Genomic DNA, 21,119 nt, shown 5'->3' with positions numbered 1-21,119 from the left:
ATCAAATATAGTAGCTATTTGCTGGAATAGCACAGAAAACAATCAATTAAATATTACTCTCTGCAAGAATATTAATTAAAAATTAGAGAAAAAGCCAACTTACCATGTTCCTGCTGCTTCAGAGCTTCCAAGTCAAGGCTTTCATTTTCTTTGAAAAATAACCGAAACTGTTCAAAAGTGTCTGCATATAAGCTGGCTGCCTCAAACGCTGAATACACAGTTTCCTAAATATTCCAAAAAAGGTCATTGTAAATAATAATTTTTGGACTAAATTAATGGAAGAAAGGAAAACAATTTTATATGAGACATTTCTTCTTTTTTGGACTTGAAAAGAAAATCTCTAGAGGAACTATAAGGTTCAGTGGATTTGTAATGGGACAGTGACTCTTATCACTAGGTTACTAATCTCCTTCTAGCTCAGATCCATGATGAATCAAAGAAGGTCTGGTTGGTGACCTGGTTAAAAAGGCATTTCCCTCTGGACAGATGCCCATGAACATAACTGGCATCTGTTAGTCCAATCTCAGCAAAGTGTGGATTGGCATACAAAAAACTGTTTTATCACTTTTAGCCATCCTTAGGGCCTATGCCTTCAGAAAAGACTTGTCATTCACTAGTATGAATTGGATAATGTTTAACAACAACAAAATCTAAAATTGAAACCATTTGGTACCTTTATTTGCTGGATGATTGCTTGCAGATGTTTATCATCTTTAAACATAGTTGATAAACTTGGTCCTTCACCACAAGTCTTTTCTTCAATTTTTTTATTAATAATAGGACGAGTAAATGCATCGAAGTATTGATCAGGTACAAGATTAGCAACAGACAACACAGTTGTCTGAAACTGATTAATAATATGCTCAATACCTTCCTGTTAGACAATAGAAAACAACATCGATAACAAACACCCTTTGAATCCTTGTGAATTGTGAAACCAATCAGGTGTGAAACATTTCCAAAAATATAGTGCCTGAGTTACCTAGAGGTATACTGCAAAAGATCAATACATCTTACTCCTAGGCTCTCTCTATACTTATCCGGAGATTGACACTCCGGAAATTGATCTTCCAGGATTTGATTTAGTGAGTCTAGTAAGGACCTACTAAATCAGCTGCTGATTGTGCCCGTCAACTCCGATACTCCATGGGGTCATGAGGAGTAAGGGAAGTCAACGGGAGAGTTTCTCGTGTCAATCAACAGGAGAGTTTCTCGTGTCAATCAACGGGAGAGTTTCTTGTGTGAACCTCCTGCAATCAGGATGCCACAGAAATTCAACTTAAGGTATATGGACTCCAACTACACTATTGTCATAGCTGAAGTAACATCTCTCAAGTTGACTTTCTCCCCCAGTGTTGACCTGGACCCATACCAGCAAGAATGGGGAGTACTGGAGAGGCAATATGCTAAGCGCTGCTCTTACCAGATAAGAAGAAATGAGAAGCTAGATGGAGCCTCATAGACAGAGTAAACAGGGAGAAAACCCAGAAGAAATTCTCATTTCCTGATATAAAAAATAAAGTAGGAGCCAGCAGGCACTCTGCTTGTGGAGAAGAGCTTGTTCTCACTGACAACTGATGCAGAATATCACTCTTACTCCGCTGGGCATGAAAGAAGCAAATGTCCTGAAGAAAGCTATGCAGTCTCTGTTAGCTCAGGCAGACAAAGCTTCAAGCAGTAGCCCAGCCTGTGTTAGTGCAGTGAAAATAGAGATGTGGATGTTGTACTGGCAGAGGCTTGGGCTAGGCTCCAAAGGTCAAGCCCATCCCCAGGTTCCAAACCTCCACTGGTGCTGCAACATTCAAACAGCTCTTTTTAGGGCTTTCTTATGAGCTCCATTAGCACAAGTTGGTGGTAGAAAGCTCGCTCCCCACTTCAGTGTAGACGTACCCCGAGTGGCTAGTGTATTAGACAGCACTCTGTATTCCAAAGCGGAGACCATCAGGTAGAGAATATGTACAAATGTGGGACATCACCTGTGAGTGGCATGAACCCCTACTGAAGGGGTGGGGAACCTTTTTTGGGTTGGGCGCTGCTGACCTACAGGAAAAATCCGTTGGGGGCCGCGCATACATGAGACGCAAAAGAAGGAAGACCAAGCCATCACTGACATGGCCCCTAACTGAGGAAAAAGATACTTCCCACATTCCCCTCACACACCAGAACTTTGGGGGGGGGGCGCCCAGGCTAGTATATTTTGTGTACTCTAGCACCACATAGGGATGGCAGGTGGACTGGAGCACCAGCACGGGCTCTTCAATGCTAGGGGGGAGCCCTGAGCCTTAGGGGCCAGATCCAGGCAAGCTGAGGGCCGCATCCGGCCTCTAGGCCTTAGGTTCCACACCCCTGCCCTAATGCCTTTCAGGTCCAGGGCATGTCATTGGTTCCATTTTTATAGTGAGAGAGACATAGAGCCCAGGCCTACAGGGATGGGTTCACTAGTATGCTACGACCATTTTGCACCATTCCAGTGACCAGGATTTGCAGCTATATTGTGTCTCTGGAATCCTTAAAAATTAGCAAGGCACACCAGTGAATTTGGCCCACAATCCTGACATTTCAATTCAGTGAAACTGATTCAAACATTACACTAGAAGATAAATTGATATTTTTTTATAACAGACCTGGAAGTCATCCAAAGATGGTGCAAACAACAGTGCATGGATCTCCAAAATTATCTCAGAGAGAAACATGGGCAGAAATGAGTCTTCTTCATCCTGGCCTGACACAGTCTGAAACAATGAAGCCAAAACAATACACACCTCAAAAGATCAGGAAATATTTAAAACTCTTGGGTGAAAAACAAACACCACTTTTATTCTGTATGATCCTGCACATTACTGTACTTGTAGGCAGACAAGAGAATACTGAAAAAGCCCAGTTAAAAAGTTATCTGGGACCAACCCTGGATCACAGAAATCAATAGCTAATTTTCTATTTCTTCAATGTGAGCCAAACCAGTCCCTAAATTCTTTGCGAACAAAGACAGATTCTTCTGATTTTAATTAAATTGGATATAAAGAAAGATTAACTCTCTCAAAGTCAGTGGAATTACGTCAGTGTAAAACTGTGGTAAGCAAGACCAAAATCAAGCCTTTAGAAGAGTTCCTTGTCATACAGCAGCAATTTTTGCACTTCTTGCTATAGATCAGAAATTTGCCTCCATATATGCTGGCAAGTGCATGCTTTTGCTCCTTCACACCATCTCAAAAGGTGGCCTTGCAGAGAATTTGTGAATATATTAAAAGGGCACTAAAGGAAAAGTAAGGAAGAAGAGAAATCCCATACAAAGTCTGAGATCTCAATTCAGATATTCAAGAATTTTTCTAGTTTTAGGAATTTAAATACAAGTTTCTTAGCCAAGGGTGATTTGGCACATATGGCTTGCAAATGAGATGGAGATGGAAGGCGGCATTATAAATATGTAATTTTTGTTTCTTTACTGTGCTGTAAATACTATAGCAGCCACAGATTACATGTATCCATGCATTACATTAAAAACAATAACATTTCCAGGACAATGCAAGTTGAAAGTTCTTCTAAAAAATGATACTCAGCATATTAATGAGCAGCAAGAATTTAAACTTTCCTTTAAGCTTCCTTTAGAAAGCAGCTTATAAACAACAATATGCTACACGTGGGCTAAGATTGCAGTCTTTGGCCCTGCTGAGCACTCGGCACTTTTGAAATCAAGCCATTTATTTAAATGCCTGGACAAAAGGGATTTTATGCACTCATTTAAAAAAAAATGTTGGCCTGAGTTTTCACAAAGAAAATTACCTTCTTCTCAGAAACTTCAATTTTTTCCTCTGTATTCCACTTCTGTATGACATCTGCAGTAGGTGTCCTTTTCAGCTTCTCAGTAAGATAGTTCAAAAGAGTAGTAACTGATTTTACTGCCAGGACATGCATAGTATTCACTATTAGGTAGTCAGCGAGACGGATAAAGCTTGAGGGACAGAAGAAGTACGATACATGTTAATTTACAAGTTTCTAAGATAATAGTATTTGATTTTTATGGAAAGGTATATGTTACACTCTCAGAGCTAATTTCTGAAGTCCTCACTTATTATTTACACAGGCAAAATTTCTATTTACTTTTGCCTATATAAGGACAGAGTAAAAAATGAGTAAGGACTTCAGGATTTAGAACAACTATTTTCCAACAGACAAGAGAAAAATGCCTTTACTCCAATATACATTTAGGCTACGTCTGGACTGCAAGCCTCTTTCGAAAGAGTCTTTTTCAGAGGATACTTTCGAAAAAGCCTCTTTCGAAAAAGAGCATCTAGACTACAACCAGCATTTTCGAAAAAGCAAGCCGCCTTTTCGAAAGCGAGCACCCAGTTTGGATGCTCTCTTTCAAAAAAGCAGTTTGCATTTGATAGCACCTTTTTTCGAAAGAGCACTTTCGAAAAAAGGCGTTCTTCCTCGTAAAAAAGGTTTTCTGTGGTCGAAAAAACTGCTGGGTTCTTTCAATTTACTTTTGAAAGAACGTGGCAACAGTCTAGATGCAGGGGAAGTTTTTTCAAAAAAAGGCCATTTTTTTTCGAAAAAACCCTGTAGTCTAGACACACCCATAGAATGCATAAATATACAGAAGAAAAAACCTTAAAGCTCTATAGATGAGAGATGGTTCTGTGATAAACTTACAGAACAATAGGACAAACTCTGAATTACTTCACATTTCATTTTAAACTCACAAAGCTGTGTCTAGACTGGCCAGTTTTTCTGGAAAATCAGCCGCTTTTCTGGAAAAACTTGCCAGCTGTCTACACTGGCCGCTTGAATTTCTGCAAAAGCACTGACTTCGGGCTGTAAGAAATCAGTGCTTCTTGCGGAAATACTATTCTGCTCCCGTTCAGGCAAAAGTCCCTTTTGCACAAAAGCGCCAGTGTAGACAGCTCAGATTTGTTTTCCGCAAAAAGCCGCGATCATGAAAATGGCGATCGGGGCTTTTTTGCGCATAAGTGCGTCTAGATTGGCACGGATGCTTTTCCACAAAAAGTGCTTTTGCAGAAAAGCATCCATGCCAATGTAGACGCTCTGTTCTGAAAATGCTTTTAACGGAAAACTTTTCCGTTAAAAGCATTTCCGGAAAATCAAGCCAATCTAGACGCAGCCACAAGGGTCTATAACAAAGATGGGTGAGTAAGATTCACCAATGCATTGGAGCAGATTGTGCTGCTCTGGGTTTATGTTGTATGTAACCAGAGTAGTGCAAAGCTGCTGAAATGTACTGGCCAATCTGGTTCAGCAATATTTACATTAGTGATAGCTTGGTTTCATCTACAAACATAGAATGTGCCCTCAAGAAACAATTTGTATTACGTAAATTCAGAGACAAAGCCTCAACTATAGGGATGTTCTGCTATAAGAATAAATAGGAATTTCTCAAAAAGTCAGGCAATTTCATTAGGCTTTTCATTAACTTCTTAAGACAGCTTAACTTCTTTCAAAATCAGATGCCCAAATAAATCTGTTAGTCTTCCAGGTGCCACAGGATTCCACAGCACTCCTCATTGTTTCTGCAGACACAAATTAACATGCCAACCCCTCTGATTATTTGATATGTTAGTGCTTAATAAATAACAACATGCACTGAAGCTTTTGATAGTTGGTCCTTGCAAAGATTAGATGAGCTGATGGACTGCTCCGATATGCAGTTATTATTTGCTTATGATTAGCCCAACATATACTAATGTATTGTCTGTAGGGAACAGAGATTATCTGAGGTGAAAGCATATAAAACAACTTTTGTTACAAACACCAAACACTAACCATGTTAATCTTCTACAATGAGACCTTTTGTTGGCCTGTTCTGTGTAGGTCATTTTGTCAGCTGTTTCGCCATAAAATTCTTTTTCAAAATGAGGAGCAATAAGGATACTTGAAGCTGCTAATCCAGTTACCATTGTTAGCTGTTCTGTACGGAGGATATGCAAACTTGTCAACAGAAATACTGTACAAACGAAGGTGTGCAAAACTGAAAATCCCACCCACTTACATAAAAGTGTCATTAAAACAATTCTACTTAAGTCAAAAGCTTGTATTGTTTGATGGCTAACCACATAGCACCGAAGAAACTCCACAAAGTTCAGAAATTCCCTGATGGAAGGATTCAGACAAAATTCTCCCTTCTTCTCAACCCCTGCAGGGAAAGTAATGAGCTCACTTCCCAAATGCTGTAGTTCTTCAAATATCTAAATCAGTGGTCCCAAACGAGGTGCCCACGGGCGCCATAGCACCCACCGAGGCATTTATGTGTGCCCGCCAGGTGACCAGGGCTGGCCTAAGACATTCTTGCACCCCGGGCCCTGGGCGTGTGGCGCATGCACAACCCCCGCCCTGGGCACGCAGTGCATGCACGGTGCCAGCCCCGGGTGTGTGGTGCATGTGCGGCCCTGCCTCCAGGCACCCAGCAGCCCCAAAAAGTTAGGGACCACTGATCTAAATGGATCTTGAGGGACCCTTTAAAGGCAAAGACATCTACACTGGCTTCTGGAAACCTGTACTTCTCCAATTCCTCATCAGTTTAGTTAACACAAAGATGGTACCTGTACAACAAACAAATACTGAGATGTACACTGCAGATTTATAGGCAGCACTATGTCAACTGGGCCCAAGAAGCTCCAGAGGTAATGGGTAGTAAGAGATCTGGGCCCAAACAGCACCAGAAATAATGGGGAGCAGAGGAAAGCAAGGAAATCCAATCAACTGCCATCCCCCACCACTAAAAAACCTTATAATGACAAGCCAAAGAATCTCTTAAACATCCTAAAGCAGAAGTGTCCACAGCAGCAAATGGAGAGCACTTCAACAAGTACTTTCAGAATTCTTGTTTTTTCTAATTAAATTATTTTAAATAGCTATATTATAGATGAGTAGGCAACATTTCTCGGTAATGCGGAGGTTCTCAAGCTTTTTGGCCCGCAGCCCAGCCTACTCAACACAGTCCTTTCCGCAGACCACCACCCAACCACCCAAGATGACAAAAGAAGTGAAGGGGATGGAGGCGTGGGGTCTGGCCGGAAGGCTGGGTGCAGGAGTGGGCTCAGGGCGCAGGGGGTGTTGGTGGGAGGTAGAGTGCAACACACAGAGCTGCTTCTTCCCCCTACAAGCTGGATTCAGCCCGTGAGGCCCGTGGCTCCCCCCACCTGCAGCAGGAAGCTAGTGCTGCTGCTCCAACTTCGCAGGGAGGGGGCCGCAGGGTTGATGCACCAGTGTGGGGGGGGGGTTGAGTCCACACACACACCACACTTTGAGAACCACTGCTGCAAAGCTATGGAAGCCAAAGGAACTACACTGATTTGTGTAAGACGATGCATAGCATTTAACAAAGTTGTCCTTTGGCTTTTTTAAAAAAATTACTCAGCCATTTGGATTTAAAACTTATGAACCTCATGCACCAAGTAAAGTGTGAGTGAGGATGATGGATGGGTTCTTTAGTTTGGGTTGGGATTTATTTTGTTTTGTTTTGTATTTTGCTTCCTATCTTGGGAGCTTTGGGAGCAGGTGAGTAGTAAGGGGGTTTTTTTGGTTTGGTTTGGGGTTTTTTTGCTTGCGTGTGGTCCCCGACGGATTTTTCTGTGGGTCAGTGACCGCTGACTGAAAAAAGGTTCTCCCCCTCCCTGTTACAGAACAATGAGGGTATGTCTACCCTGGAATAAAAAGCCTTTGGCAGGGTCATGCCGGGTCTAAGTTAGCCAATTTGGGCTCACAGGGTTAAAGTTCCTGTCACTGGAAATCAGAATGCACCTGGATTTATCCTCATGTAAATTCAACTCTTTAGTGAGGCTTACTCCAATCAGTGAAAGCTGGGTGCTAATATATGATTTTTGAGGTGACCTCTTATGGGAATTATTTGATGTTATTTATTATCACACGGACTATAAATTAGGGATGTGAATGGTTAATCAGTAAACATTACCCTTACCAGTTATGGTAATGCTTACCAATTGTGCTTAACTGGCAGGGGCCGGAGCTGAGGGGCGCTCCAGCCCAGCCAGAGCAACCCCTGTATGCTGTGGGCATGGCCAAGGGATGCTGGGAGCTGCCCCCATTTGCAGTTCATCCAGGTTGACCCTGCCACGAAAGTGGACTGCTCCAGTCCAGCCATGGAGAGCAGCAGGGTTACTGGCCACCCACCCCGTTAGTTGATTAACTGTATTTTAAATAAACAGGATTTTACATCCCTTCTATAAGGAGACATGGAAGAAGAGAATCCTAAAAGATGCACCTTCTCCACAATACAATACATAGCCTGAATTGTAATCCCCTGCTTACCAGATTAAAGGGAAACTCCTAGACTCATTCGTCAAACAGTTCAGGGGCCTGGCATATAGGACAAAATGCACTGCAAAGCTCCACACGTCCTGCAGTTATTTTCTAAATGCCTAGTTTCTTTTCATACCTGAACTGCCTGGTTCATAAACATAATCATCAGGAGTAAATCCAGATTCAAGCAGGGCAGTTCGACATGCACTTCTAACAACTTCTTTCGCTAGTTCCCTGAACTCTGCTAGACGGCTTGCCACCTGAAAATTACAGTACACATAAACAACCATGTACACCTAGCTTCTAAAAGAACACGTAAGGAACTTGAAACCAATGAAAAGTGTTTACCTCATCCAGTTGTTTGAACTGAGTGCTTCTAAATTCCTCCAGCGTGTATGTGTAACCTTTCTCAATGCGACAAAGTCCCATGTCACTGATTCGGTAACACATTTCTTGAACATTAAGCACCGCAGGTCGCAAAGACTGCCAAATAACAAGAACAGTTTATCAAGAGATAGTTCCAAATAAAATCCAAACAAAGGCTTCAGTTTAAGACTTTTTGGAAATTATTACTTTATTATCTTATTTTATGTTTGATAATATAGAAACAGGATTCCTACTAGTTGATCCTAAATTAGGACAGAACTCCCTTTGAGAAGACTCATCCATATTTTAGCAATTACATTAGCTTTCTACTTCTGCCCTACTCTGCGCTGATTAGGCCTCAGTTGGAGTAGTGTGTCCAATTCTGGGTACCACATTTCAAGAAAGATGTGGAGAAATTGGAGAGGGTCCAGAGAAGAGCAACAAAAATTACTGAAGATCTAGAAGACATGAACTATGAGGGAAGACTGAAAGAATTGGGTTTGTTTAGTTTTTTAAAATAGAACACTGATAGCAGTTTTCAAGTACCTAAAAAAGATTGCTACAAGGAAGAGGGAAGAAATTGTTCTCCTTGAACTCTGATGATAGGACAAGAAGCAATGGGCTTAAATTGCAGCAAGGGAGGTTTAAGTTGGACATTAGGAAAAACTTCCTAATTGTCAGGATGGTTAAACATGAATAAATTGCCTAGGGAGGTAGTGGAATCTCTATCACTGGTGATATTTAAGAGCGAGACAACATCTGTCAGGGATTATCTAGATGGTGCTTGATCCTGCCGTGAGGGCAGGGGACTGGACATGAGGACCTCTTGAGGTCCCTTCCAGATCTACTGTTCTATGAGTCTATGATTCCTTCAAAAATATCATCATTAGTAAATACATACAGCATTAACAATGAACAAGTTCTCCTGCAAAGCTTTCCGGCATGCATTGATCTTCTTGGAACGGACATTTTTCCTCCATTCTGTAAATGATTTCAGTTTGCAAAAGATAGCAAATATGGGAATCTTAGTAAATGTTTTGTGATACAGATATTCCTGCTCCCAGCGATCTAGTGGCATGAATTCAACTTCTCCATCACAGGTGTGGATAACTGCATTCTGGCTAATGGTGTAGTAGTCATTTTTGTTGATGCAGTCATAGCTTACAATTCTAAAAATAAATGCAAAATTGATTTTAACACAGGACACATATGAAGTCATCCATCTCCAGTAAAATGTATAACAAAGCTAAGGAGGCAGTAGACCCATTAAGATGGCTTTGTGACCGTCTTCTGCTGCTAGCTGCAGCAGGAGCAAAAATCTGTTCTCAGTTGTCTTTCCAGTTCCCCCTTTAGGGGCTGATTCTCCACTGTAATACAGTGAGTAGTTTGGGTTTTTAAATTCCCAGCTTGTAGTAAGAGGGTAAGGAGGGTGCAGCATTTTTTAGTTTCAGACCAGAGTACTAAAGGACAATCCATCAGCGTTCCAGTTATTCAAATTCAACATCACAGCCACCATCCTACTGAGAATAACTGAATAGGACTCCTTTTCCAAGTTTTTCAATACCATCCTTTAAAATCAGCCCAAAGGATTTCTGTAGAATAACACGAAGCTCTCCCATTACACCTGAAGTTTAGTAAGCTTCCTCCGTAATACTGTCAGCACAAGGAGCCAAAGAATCCAGAAATTAAATACTACTATTGGAACAGTGATGTGAATTTCTTTCAATTCATGTTGTCTTCATTAGGGCAGGTCTCTATTATACTAGAAGGTTGACTTACAGTAAATAACACGTAAATACGTAAATAACATAGCTGGAGTCCGATGTACCTTAAGCTAAATTTTGCCAGCAGCCCCACAGTGGGAGATCAATGGGAGAAACTCTCCCATTGTCTTTCCTTACTCCTTGCAACTTCAAGGAGTTCTGGAGTCGATGGGAGTATTCTCAGCATTTGATTCAGCGGGTCCTTACTAGGCCCATTAAATTGAATGCTGAAAATCAACCTCTGCAGAATCAATCCTCCATTTATTATAGACATGGTGTTAGCTTTTCTGGAGAAAGTACCCAGTGATTAACAAGAGACACTATTTGTAGCTAGATGGCTATTCTTCATCCTTAATGGTTTCCTTGTATCTATCATATTACAAGTGCCAGATAAAGTACTAGTTCCTCAGCAGGTATATACCAGTTTATAGCAACTAAAGGGATCTGGACCAATCCATCAATCACTCTACAGCCAGACTGTCATTAAGATATGGACTTCTTGGGCTTGACAACACTCCTGAAACAGGTGTTCATCTCCTTATCTGATAACACACGTTTTGCTATATTGATAACCTGTGAAGAATATAGGCCTAATAGTCTCTTTATATCTGACTACAGTTATATTAAAAAACTAAAAAGCAACTTTCTGAAAGAGAGACACTTTAAATAACAAGTCTTTTTACAGAATTAAATGTTAAACTATAAAGAGAAAAATTAAGCAGAAGACAATAAGCCAGTATTTTTAAAACAGATGCATAAATATATAAAAATTGCTCATTACAAATTTATTGTTAAAGTTTGGATGCGTAATCTGAATAAACAGCTTGAAACAAAATAACTCACTTCAAATTAAAAGTGTCATATTTAATTGATGATTTAGGAAATGCTGGAGTCATGTACAGGAATCCCAGATTTTGGTTTTCACATATTATTTTAATGATTTTCAGAGGGTCTGTAATGTTAGCTTTAATTACATCTTCTGTGTCGTTAAAAGCATACAAAGGTGGAGAGGCAGAAGATTTACAGGCACTTGGCTTTAGAGCAGTACGTAGCTGTTTGGGAGGAGAAGGAGCTAGTATCTTACTGGGGCTTTGCTGCTGTACCTTAACATAAAAGCAAAATAAAATATCAGTTTGCAGAAAAAATACATCCGGCCTAACAAAATATCCTTATGTCATGACAATGCCTTTTTATAACATCTTTAATTCAAAGACATTAGTAATTGCAAATTAATATGTAAATATAAAATCAGAGTCCAGAGAAATGAATGTGAGGGGCAAGGAAAGAAGGAAGCAATCCCTTGAGAAAATCCATTCTACAGGTTAATGCTGGATATAAGTCTCAGTAAAGATGCTTTTCAGGGCAAAACTGAGAACAGAATAAATACAACTATTTTTCTCATGGTTAAACCATGCTCAGAGGCTGTTGCCTTTCTAGCACTGTTCTCTATACCTGTCCTTTCAGCCTGAGGGCAACTGGTCAGAAGTGACCACCCTTTCTTGAGTTTCCAGGTAATCTCAAAAGCTGAGGCATCACTGGGATGCCATGGAATTGTGGGAGTACAATGAAGGGCACTGGAATCAGAGTATGGATGGACCTGGTCAAACTCCCTGACACTGCTCTTTGTGAGCCAGACAGATTCCCATGAACAAAGGCAGATGGCTCCTCTCTTTGCAGGTTCTAGAAGTGGGAGCCTGTAGTGCTTTCAAACACCACAGAATCTCAGCCCCTCCAAAGGAAAATTTGTCTCACTTTCCCTCAATCTATTTCCTACAGGTTTCTCTGAACAGACCAATGTGGGCCAGAGTAATTATCTCATGTTAAAAGATTGCCCTCCTTCGTTACACAGAAACTCCACTGACTTCAACAGAAAGAGAAGTACACGAATGGGGGGCCCATCGCAGCAATGATTTGGGTCCTTAGTCAATACCTTTTCTCGTACATGCTCTGGAAGCTTGGCTAACGAAGCCATCGGTTCCATGGAGGCAGGCCATTTTCTTTTCTCCGCTGCGGGAGAAGGCTGTAGTAATGCACAAGCTAATAAATGCTCTCTGTTCTTTTGGTAGATGTATTCAGGCTGTTTATGATGCTGATATACCTTTAAAACAGGCTTGAGGGAGGAAAATATATGAAGTAGAGGAAATTCATGATTAATTTGAAGGACAGGAATAAAAAAAGTAAAATTGCATAGTCATCTGTTAGAGTTGCATGCTTTGCTGCTGAGCTGGCAGGTGAGAGGAATGGCACAAACATTGTGTCTATCCCTGGACCTGCAATGTTATCAGATACTGACCCTCAAGCTACATTTGATTGTTAATTTGCCTGAATCACTCCTCTTCCTCACTGTTTTAACAATTTCATATCAACAACAACTTCCCCTTGACAAGATTAATTTGGTGCTGCAGGCAGAGGAGCCCAAGTAGTACCCTTATGGTATTAGAAGTAACTTAGTCAGGCAACATTCATACTTTCAATATCCTCAACCATACCCATAAAGCCTAACCTTACAACCACGGCCTGTCTTGATCGTCAATCCCCTTAACATTGCCCATTTCCTGCTGTCGGCAGAAAAGTCTCATTGCAGCCCAAATGGGCACAGTTTAGATGAACTGGAACTGTTAATGGGACAAAAATAAATGATCTTGCCAGAGCCAGGTATAGTGTGGAGAAAGCCATGAACTGTATCTGTAGCCTTGTGCCTATTCAGCCTGACCACAAGCAGACCCAGTCCTGAGCCCACTGCCCACAGTCAAACCACCTCAGTTCTGACCTGCAGTTTCCTTTGTTGACTCAACCAATGGGGTTAAAATATGCAAATGAAGTGGAATAAGTGAGTGATGAGTGGCAGAATTGCCTATGATGTCACAACGTTCCTCTGCCTGCAACGCTAAATGGGACTGTATGGCTATCAGGTCTTTCTCGTGTTCTGGTTTTCCTTCTGAGCATAGAAACGTGGACTGAAAGGACCTTTGCTAATCAGCATTTTTATTAGATGAAGATGTGCTTTTAAAAAAGTGCTAAAGAAAGCTGTTGTATTTTCATGTATTACTTAATATTGCATATATGAAAAATTGCAGGCCAGATCCTCAGCAGGTGTAGATCACTATAGTAACGGGCACTTCAGTTAAGTTACAACAGCTTTCAGAGGCTAAGGATTTGGCCCAGCATTTCTAGTTTTGTAGAAGAATAGGCATATACATCTTACTAGAATTAATGACTGAGGGACAAAAGTTCATTAGATTGTAAATGTAATAGCTCTCTTTGACAGATCAGTTTAAAAATCATATTTCTCGTGAACGTACCAATGGTTCCAGTTTTATGGCTTGCTGTCTGTTTCTTGCTTTTTCTTGTGATTTTGTGCTATGTATGAATTTAAGACTTTGAGGATTTGCTGCTATCTGTTTTGGTGCCATACAAACGAGTCTTTCCCTCAGCTTACTAGCATTAGTAACTGAAGCAGGAAGTTCAACACTTGTACATTCATTGTTTCTGCCATTTACAGTAGATGCTGATGCAGTTAAAGAAGGCAAGGACAGCTTCTTAGACATAGTTACCTAAAAATAAAGCATACATGATTGTTATAGTAAAACAAAGGATGGTGTATCCTTATTGCAAATCTAAATCCATTTGGTTGCAGAATTTAAAATGTCCAAATATTAACCAACTATCTCAAAGAAAAAAAAATTATCACAGCCAACTAGACTTTAATATAGAAGCGAGATACCAACCTGGTAGAGGCTAGTGAGCATGAAAGGATTTTGAAAATATTTGGTTGAAAGATATTACCTTCCTCAAATCCTTCCTCTTTTCTACATTTGGAAATTATTCTAATGAAGTTATGTAACAATTAAGACACTGCCCTTCCGTCCTCAAGCAGCTCAAGGGGGCAGGGTTGAAAGGCAGATAGCCATTCTTACATCATTTATCTTCTGGTCCACCAGAAGACCACTCATTGCAGGTCCACAGTGATTAGGATCTCATTGCAGAGAGGCATTGGGCAAGAAGAAGAACAAGCCTAAAGGCATGGCGACATATTTCCTTCCTACCCAAACCTCAGCAGGGATTACATAAATAAATTAATGAGTCACAATTGGTAGCTAATTGGTATTTACTCATTCAAACTCCCTTGTGGCAGGCGTTCTGACCATCAAGAACCCAGAGGAACTGAACAGAGCAGGAATGAATTCACAGAGTCCTATGCAGATACAAGATTTGTATCTGCGTGCAATCTGTGATCCGCAACCATGGTCCATGGATGTAAAACAGCAGGGCTCTATGCATTCAAGAGCTCTTTGATTTTTGGCCTAACCGCCTTCCCTTTCCATTCATCAGTTCTGTGGAGGTGTGAGGAGGATAATATAAAACAAACAGCATTCTTTCTTTTCCCTCAGACCACATCCTTTATTCCATTTCCAGCACTCCACCTAGCCAGTTTCAGGAGATCTGAAATGTGGATACAAAAGAAACGAGGTGGAAAGAGCAAAGTGTCTCAGGTTTTGGAGCTGTACATGTAACAAGTACCCCAGTACTACACAAATTCAAATTGTTCCATTTTCCATGGATTTTAACCAGGGTAGAGGCAGCACAGGAACTGGGAACCATACAAACCAATTTTAAAAGTTAAAACTAAAAAAGAAGACCACATTGATTTCAATTGGGCACTGTTACTCTTCAGGAGAAATACACAACAATTTATAAATCAATTTCACTGTAACAAGAGATCTTGGCAAAAATTCAAATTCTCCACCTCTACTAGTGGTGGAAAAAAATTCACCCTATTCCCACTGGTAAATTGGCTAACCAATTCACTCTCATTGAAGAGAACTTTATTCAGATACAGCAGAGGAGGAAGAGGATATGATCCTCTTGAAATGCAGATAATCTGGTATAGGGATTACATACAATGAAGCACCATCACAGTAGCCTCCCCAGGAATTGAAATTAGGGGGGTGTTTGAATTTACATGGGGGGATGTCAGGGCCGATGAGGGGTGGGACAGTGAGGGGGAAGGTGGGCTGTACAGCACCATAGTTCATAAAACTGGGGGGAGGGGTGTTTGGGTAAATTCAGGGGTGGTATACACCACCATGGGGGGGGGGGGAAATCCCTGGCACCATGCACACCTATAGCTTTATAAAAGGAATAATAATCACAGGCCTGGGTGAAAGTTAATGAGTGTGCTAACCACTCTTTTTCATGCTAAATGTGGAGGCAATTAAATCTGGTTGCAGTGTAAATAGCCAGAGTCAATAGGAGCTGTAAGAGGCTCCATGGAGAAACTGAATCAGGCTAGGCCACTTGATCCCAGCTGGTTGCAAGCACAGAGGGACAGGGTTTGTTTGATAAACTGTGTGGCTGTGTCTAGACTGGCCAGTTTTTCCGGAAAATCAGCCGCTTTTCCAGAAAACTTGCCAGCTGTCTACACTGGCCGCTTGAATTACCGCAAAAGCACTGACTTCCTCCTGTAAGAAATCAGTGCTTTTTGCAGAAATACTATGCTGCTCCCATTCGGGCAAAAGTCCCTTTTGCGCAAAACTTTTGCGCAATAGGGCCAGTGTAGACAGCTGAGATTTGTTTTGCGCAAAAGCGCGTCTAGACTGGCCACGGACGCTTTTCCGCAAAAAGTGCTTTTGCAGAAAAGCGTCCGTGCCAATCTAGATGCTCTTTTCCGAAAATGCTTTTAACGGAAAACTTTTCCGTTAAAAGCATTTCCGGAAAATCATGCCAGTGTAGACGTAACTGTGTTCAGGAAAACTGGACTTTATATATCTTTTTTGTAAACCAACATGTTTGCACCAAAGCAACACCTCACCCATATAGTCAGTTTCTCCTCCCTGAAACAAGCCAGCCAGGCTTCCCAGGGGGGTTAATCCTTGGGCCAAAGGGGGCAGTCAGATGGAGCTGAACAGACTGTTTTTGTGAGATGCCCATGCCTTGGCCTCTAAGGGACTGGACAGGCTGCATTTCTATTCTATGCAGGAAGGGGGGTGCTACCCAAAAACAAAAGCCATAAGGAAGTTGTGCCAAGGGTCACTGTTCCCATCTTCCTCTAAATTACCCCCCCCTCCCCCCCCCCCCGGCCAGAGATGCGAGAGGGTCCTGGCCAGGGGTGTCCTGGAAAGGGGGTGTGTGGGGGGGGGGGAAACAGGGAGGGGCAATCCGCTAGGGAGTGGTCGGAGCGGACAAGGGGGTCCCGTGGGGAGGGGGGTTGAGCGGACGGAGGGCGTACGGGGGGGCGGAGCGGGCGGGGGGGTCCGGGGGGGAGCCCGGCGGGGGGGTCCTGAGGAGGGGGGCGGAGCAGGAGGGGGGGTCCCGGGGAAGCCCGGCGGGGGGGTCCCGCGGAGGGGGGGGGGCGGGGAGCCCGGGGGGGGGAGGAGGGGGCGGAGCAGGGGGGGGGGTCCCGGGGAAGCCCGGCGGGGGGGTCGAGGAGGGGGGCGGAGCAGGAGGGGGGGTCCCGGGGAAGCCCGGCGGGGGGGTCCCGAGGAGGGGGGCGGAGCGGGCGGGGGGGTCCCGGGGAGGGGGGGGGGTCGGAGGGGGGCGGGCGGGGGGGGGGTCCCGGGGAAGCCCGGCGGGGGGGTCCCGAGGAGGGGGCGGAGCAGGGGGGGGGTCGGGGGGGGGCGGGAGGGGGGCGGAGCGGGGGGGGTCCCGGGGAAGCCCGGCGGGGGGGTCCCGAGGAGGGGGCGGAGCGGGCGGGGGGTCCCGGGGAAGCCCGGCGGGGGGGGTCCGGAAGTGGGAGGGGGTCCCGGGGAAGCCCGGCGGGGGGGGGTCCGGAAGTGGGAGGGGGTCCCGGGGAAGCCCGGCGGGGGGGGTCCGGAAGTGGGGGGGGGTCCCGGGGGTCCCGGCCGCTGGCGCGGGGCCCGTCACTCACTCGCTCCCCAACTCTCGGCTCGCGGCGAGTCCCCGGTCGCCTGGCAACAGCCCCGCGCGGGCCGGGGCGGGACGAACGGTCTCCATGGGAACGGCGGCCCGCTCGCCTCAGCCAATGCCCCGCCCCCCCCCGCGCCCGCAGCAGCAGGGGCACGAGGCGCAGCGCGGTCCCGGCCCCGCAGCAGCGCTCGGAGGGGCTGTGCCTGCCCCGTGCACTTCACGGTCTGGCGGGGGAGCAGCGGGTCCGTGGGCGCAGAGCCCAGCCCGCCCAGCATCCTGCCCCTCATCAAGTGCTCGCCCCGGGTTGCCCAGGCCCGGCCCCTGGCCAACCGAGCCATCGCCATGGCTGCAAACGTGGCATTGTCAGAAAGAAAAGGGTGCCCAGGAAATCAGTGGCACTTGGGGGGAGAGATGAGAGGGGAAGCAGCTGCTTGTCAGGTCAGGGGTGGGGAGCCAGGCTCTTGCCCCTGGGGCAGGCTGGAATCCAGAGCACAGGGGGCTTCCTTCGCTCCAAAGCACCTTCACCCAGAAGTGATCCCAAATGTCCGGACTGTGCCGCGGGCTCGCTGAACGAGTGTACATTTCACTCACATGTGGGGGAGTCATCTAGCCGGCCTTCAACAGCAATCAGGGGCGACATCCTGCCTAGTTAGTGGTCAGCCTTCTTCTCAATCCATTGCAAGTAGCAGAGTGCTGAAACTTCCTGCCATTTAAATCAAGGAGCATGTGATGAAGTGGTAGTGCTAAGCTTATCCATGTACCTTTTATACAGGTTAAGCAGGGCCGACTTATCCAGTAGGCACAGTGCCTAGGGCCCACAAGACTTTCAGGGGCCCACGAACATGTTTTAATGTCTTTTAAAATCAGAAGGAAAAAAATGAACTGTTAGGGTTGAAGAAAATGTTTTAATTTTTTTCTCACGTCAGAAAAAAATGAAACTTTTAGGGCCCACGAAAATCTATTACATTTTGCCTAAAGGAGACAAAAAATAAAATGTTGAAGTATTTCAAGTTATATCAGAAATAATTTTTTAATTTTTTTTTTTTATGGAGGAAGGGGCCCACGAAGGCAAAAGTGCCTAAGGCCCACGAAAGTCATAATGCGGCCCTGAGGTTAAAGGTTAATCCCCAAACCCTAGCCAGCATGCAATGCATTTGGAACCCTTTTAGAAGCATGTGCTTTCTGCTGCTAAAGCACACGGGCAACACCTGGTGTCACTGTGTGGATACTGCATACTTGGAAAACTCCATGCATTAGCTAAGTTAAACATTTGTTTTAGTGGAGATGTACACAATGTTTGAATCACTCTGTTATTATCAGTGACCCTAAAAGAATGTTTATTAAATTACCCCCCATCCCACGCACACCCTTCAGAAGCACATTGTTGTAGACAGTGCTTTTATTCTAAGAAAAAAGGTGCCAATACTCTGGGGCAAACTTGTCAAGCAAAAAAAAAAAAAAAAAATTCCAAACACTACCATCACAAAAAAAGAACTGGTTGTAGGTATTCTGTGGCTCTCTCTCCGTTTGTTACCCCAGGCCCCCTCTCACTGCTCCTCCAAGGGAGACCTGTGCCTGAAGCTGCCTCAGGAGTTATATTAGCAGCCCCCAGACAGTAAGCCGCAGCTGCTGTGTTGTCTGGAGCAGCTGCAGGGGAGCTGTTAGCATTGATCCTGAGACACCAGCACTAGTTGCTGGTTTCCTGTTACCTCCACGCTGACTGTACGACTCAGTGGGAAGTGCCCGTGGCTACAGCTGTGCCAGAAGTCCAGCTCAGCACTGCACACAAGAGACTGGCAGTTCGTTATTGGATTGCCTGCTCTATAGTGCCAACACCAAAGCCGAATAACTCTTCCTATTTCAAATGTTACACCCTGATACTTGAGCCAAGTGTCAGACCTTAGCAAAAGGAGTCCAGGGGTGTAGACGTGTATCTTTCCTGCCCCAGGCTTTCATTCTGCACACTAGCAGGGCCAACTCACTAGCACGGTAGCTCCTGCTGGTCTCCTTGGGCATTAGCTCTGTCAGCCCTGGAATATCCCCTGTTCACCAGTCTCGCCCTCAGTGACTTGTCTTTTGCGCAACTTCAGGCTGTGTCCCTTTTGGCCTACTGGGCCCTTTCCTTGCAGTACTGCCCTGTGGCAGTGCCCTCACACTCTGGGGTCCCCCCCACGGAGCCCACAGCCTTGCCTTGCCTCAGTGACCCACTGCCAGTTGTCTGCCTCGGGGCAAACTGCCATATGAAATAGTCACGCATCTTTGGCAAGGGGGCAGGGGAACCTGCCTGTTCCTGCCCTGGCAGCCTCCCTGGTTCCCCTCATGGCCCTCTATCAGGCCTGCAGCCTGGGGGTTGGGTCAGGCCAAAACTTCCCAGGTCTGCCTGCCTTTCCCCATCTCTAGTCTGTCTGAGGGACCCTCTGTAGTTTTCCAGGCAGCCAGATCCTACCTGCTCCACAGCCGGAGTAAGCACATGCTCTGCTCAGCCCTTGCAGGCTTCTATAAGATCCAGATGGCCCTGACTAGCTGACTGCTCCCCACCCTAATTGCCCACAGGGAGCTAGGCATTGTTTGGCACTGTCAGACACAGGGGTTCCCCGTGAACTGTTTATGCACCTACAGCTGTTGCCCATGGTGCATTTTCACCCAAAGCAAACAATTACTTGGAATACAAGATGTGGGCCCTTGTATAAAACTATGGTACGCCCACATCTTGAATACTGTGTACAGATGTGGTCTCCTCACTTCAAAAAAGATATTTTGGCCTTGGAAAGGGTTCAGAAAAGGGCAACTAAAATGATTAGGGGTTTGGAACGGATCCCATATGAAGAGAAGTTACAGCAACTGGGACTTTTCAGTTTAGAAAAGAGGAGACTGAGGGGGGATATGATAGAGGTCTATAAAATCATGAGTGGTGTGGAGACGGTGAATAAAAAGTAGTTCCCATATTATTTCCCATATTAGTTCCCATATTAGAAGAACTAGAGGACACCAAATGAAATTAATGGGTAGCAGGTTTAAAACTAATAAAATAAAGTTCTTCTTCACAGAGCGTGTAGTCAACCTGTGGAACTCCTTGCCAGAGGAGGCTGTGAAGGCTAGGACTATAACAGAGTTTAAAGAGAAGCTAGATAATTTCATGGAGGTTAGGTCCATAAAAGGCTATTAGCCAGGGGATAATGTTTGTCAGAGGCTGGAGAAGGATGGTAGGAGACAAATCGCTTGATCATTGTCTTCGGTCCACCTCCTCCGGGGCACCTTGTGCTGGCCACTGTCGGCAGACAGGCTACTGTGCTAGATGGACCTTTGGTCTGACCCTGTACGGCCATTCTTATGTTCTAATCCAAACAGCCCTTCATGGCTGGTTGTTCACTGACATTAAGGAACAGAAGTACTGCCTCTTGCGGAGGTAAATCAACGACATCAACTGGCGAAGCTCTCCGATCGGTATAGTAGCATCTTCACTAAAGTGGAGTGCCGCAGCATTTTACGTGTAAACCTGCCCATAGTTTACAACCTTAGGGTTGGAAAGTTTACAGACTTTCCAACCCTTCCTACATGGGAGCAGTCTCATTTCACTAGGACTAGTCTCAGGGGGAAAGACTGCACACCAGATAGAGAGTTACAAGTTTGGGCCTTTATGGAGTAAAACCTGAACCCTAGTGGTAGTAGGTGACAAGTTCGCCATGAGGGTTATAACCAATTTCAGCAGAAATATAACAAGTTCATTGTTTCTTTGGTTGGTTTAATGGTTTAAACATTTCATTCTGATAACATCAGTCCAGTGTAAAGGATGGGCTTTCTCCCTTTTTCCCCCGTGGAGATCAAACTATACTGGAGAAATTTAAC

The 21,119-nt window shown here is 44.5% G+C and overlaps 1 protein-coding gene across 2 annotated transcripts in view; it reads right to left on the bottom strand.

Moving 5' to 3' along the window:
* DNAH6 (dynein axonemal heavy chain 6) overlaps positions 1-20,356 on the bottom strand; it is a 149,056-nt gene extending 128,700 nt beyond the window's left edge. The window contains exons 1-12 of one of the 2 annotated variants that reach the window (XM_075931311.2): positions 17,275-20,356; positions 13,709-13,960; positions 12,337-12,516; positions 11,250-11,509; positions 9,545-9,812; positions 8,626-8,760; positions 8,414-8,537; positions 5,782-5,926; positions 3,781-3,949; positions 2,625-2,732; positions 674-874; positions 104-224 (exon numbers count right to left, since the gene is read on the bottom strand). In XM_075931311.2, the coding sequence (XP_075787426.2) occupies positions 104-224; positions 674-874; positions 2,625-2,732; positions 3,781-3,949; positions 5,782-5,926; positions 8,414-8,537; positions 8,626-8,760; positions 9,545-9,812; positions 11,250-11,509; positions 12,337-12,516; positions 13,709-13,954 (1,957 nt within the window). In that variant the 5' untranslated portion in view covers positions 13,955-13,960; positions 17,275-20,356. Of the gene's footprint in view, positions 1-103; positions 225-673; positions 875-2,624; positions 2,733-3,780; positions 3,950-5,781; positions 5,927-8,413; positions 8,538-8,625; positions 8,761-9,544; positions 9,813-11,249; positions 11,510-12,336; positions 12,517-12,909; positions 13,678-13,708; positions 13,961-17,274 lie in introns of those variants that run through there. The other variant, XM_075931312.2, reaches the window with a different exon arrangement.
* Positions 20,357-21,119: the final 763 nt, after the last annotated feature.

Source organism: Pelodiscus sinensis, chromosome 6 (genome assembly GCF_052426305.1).
Source record: "Pelodiscus sinensis isolate ZL-2025 chromosome 6, ASM5242630v1, whole genome shotgun sequence".
NCBI lineage: Eukaryota > Metazoa > Chordata > Testudines > Trionychidae > Pelodiscus > Pelodiscus sinensis.
Note: the sequence above shows the minus strand (reverse complement) of the source record. Positions and strands in the feature narration are given on the sequence as shown.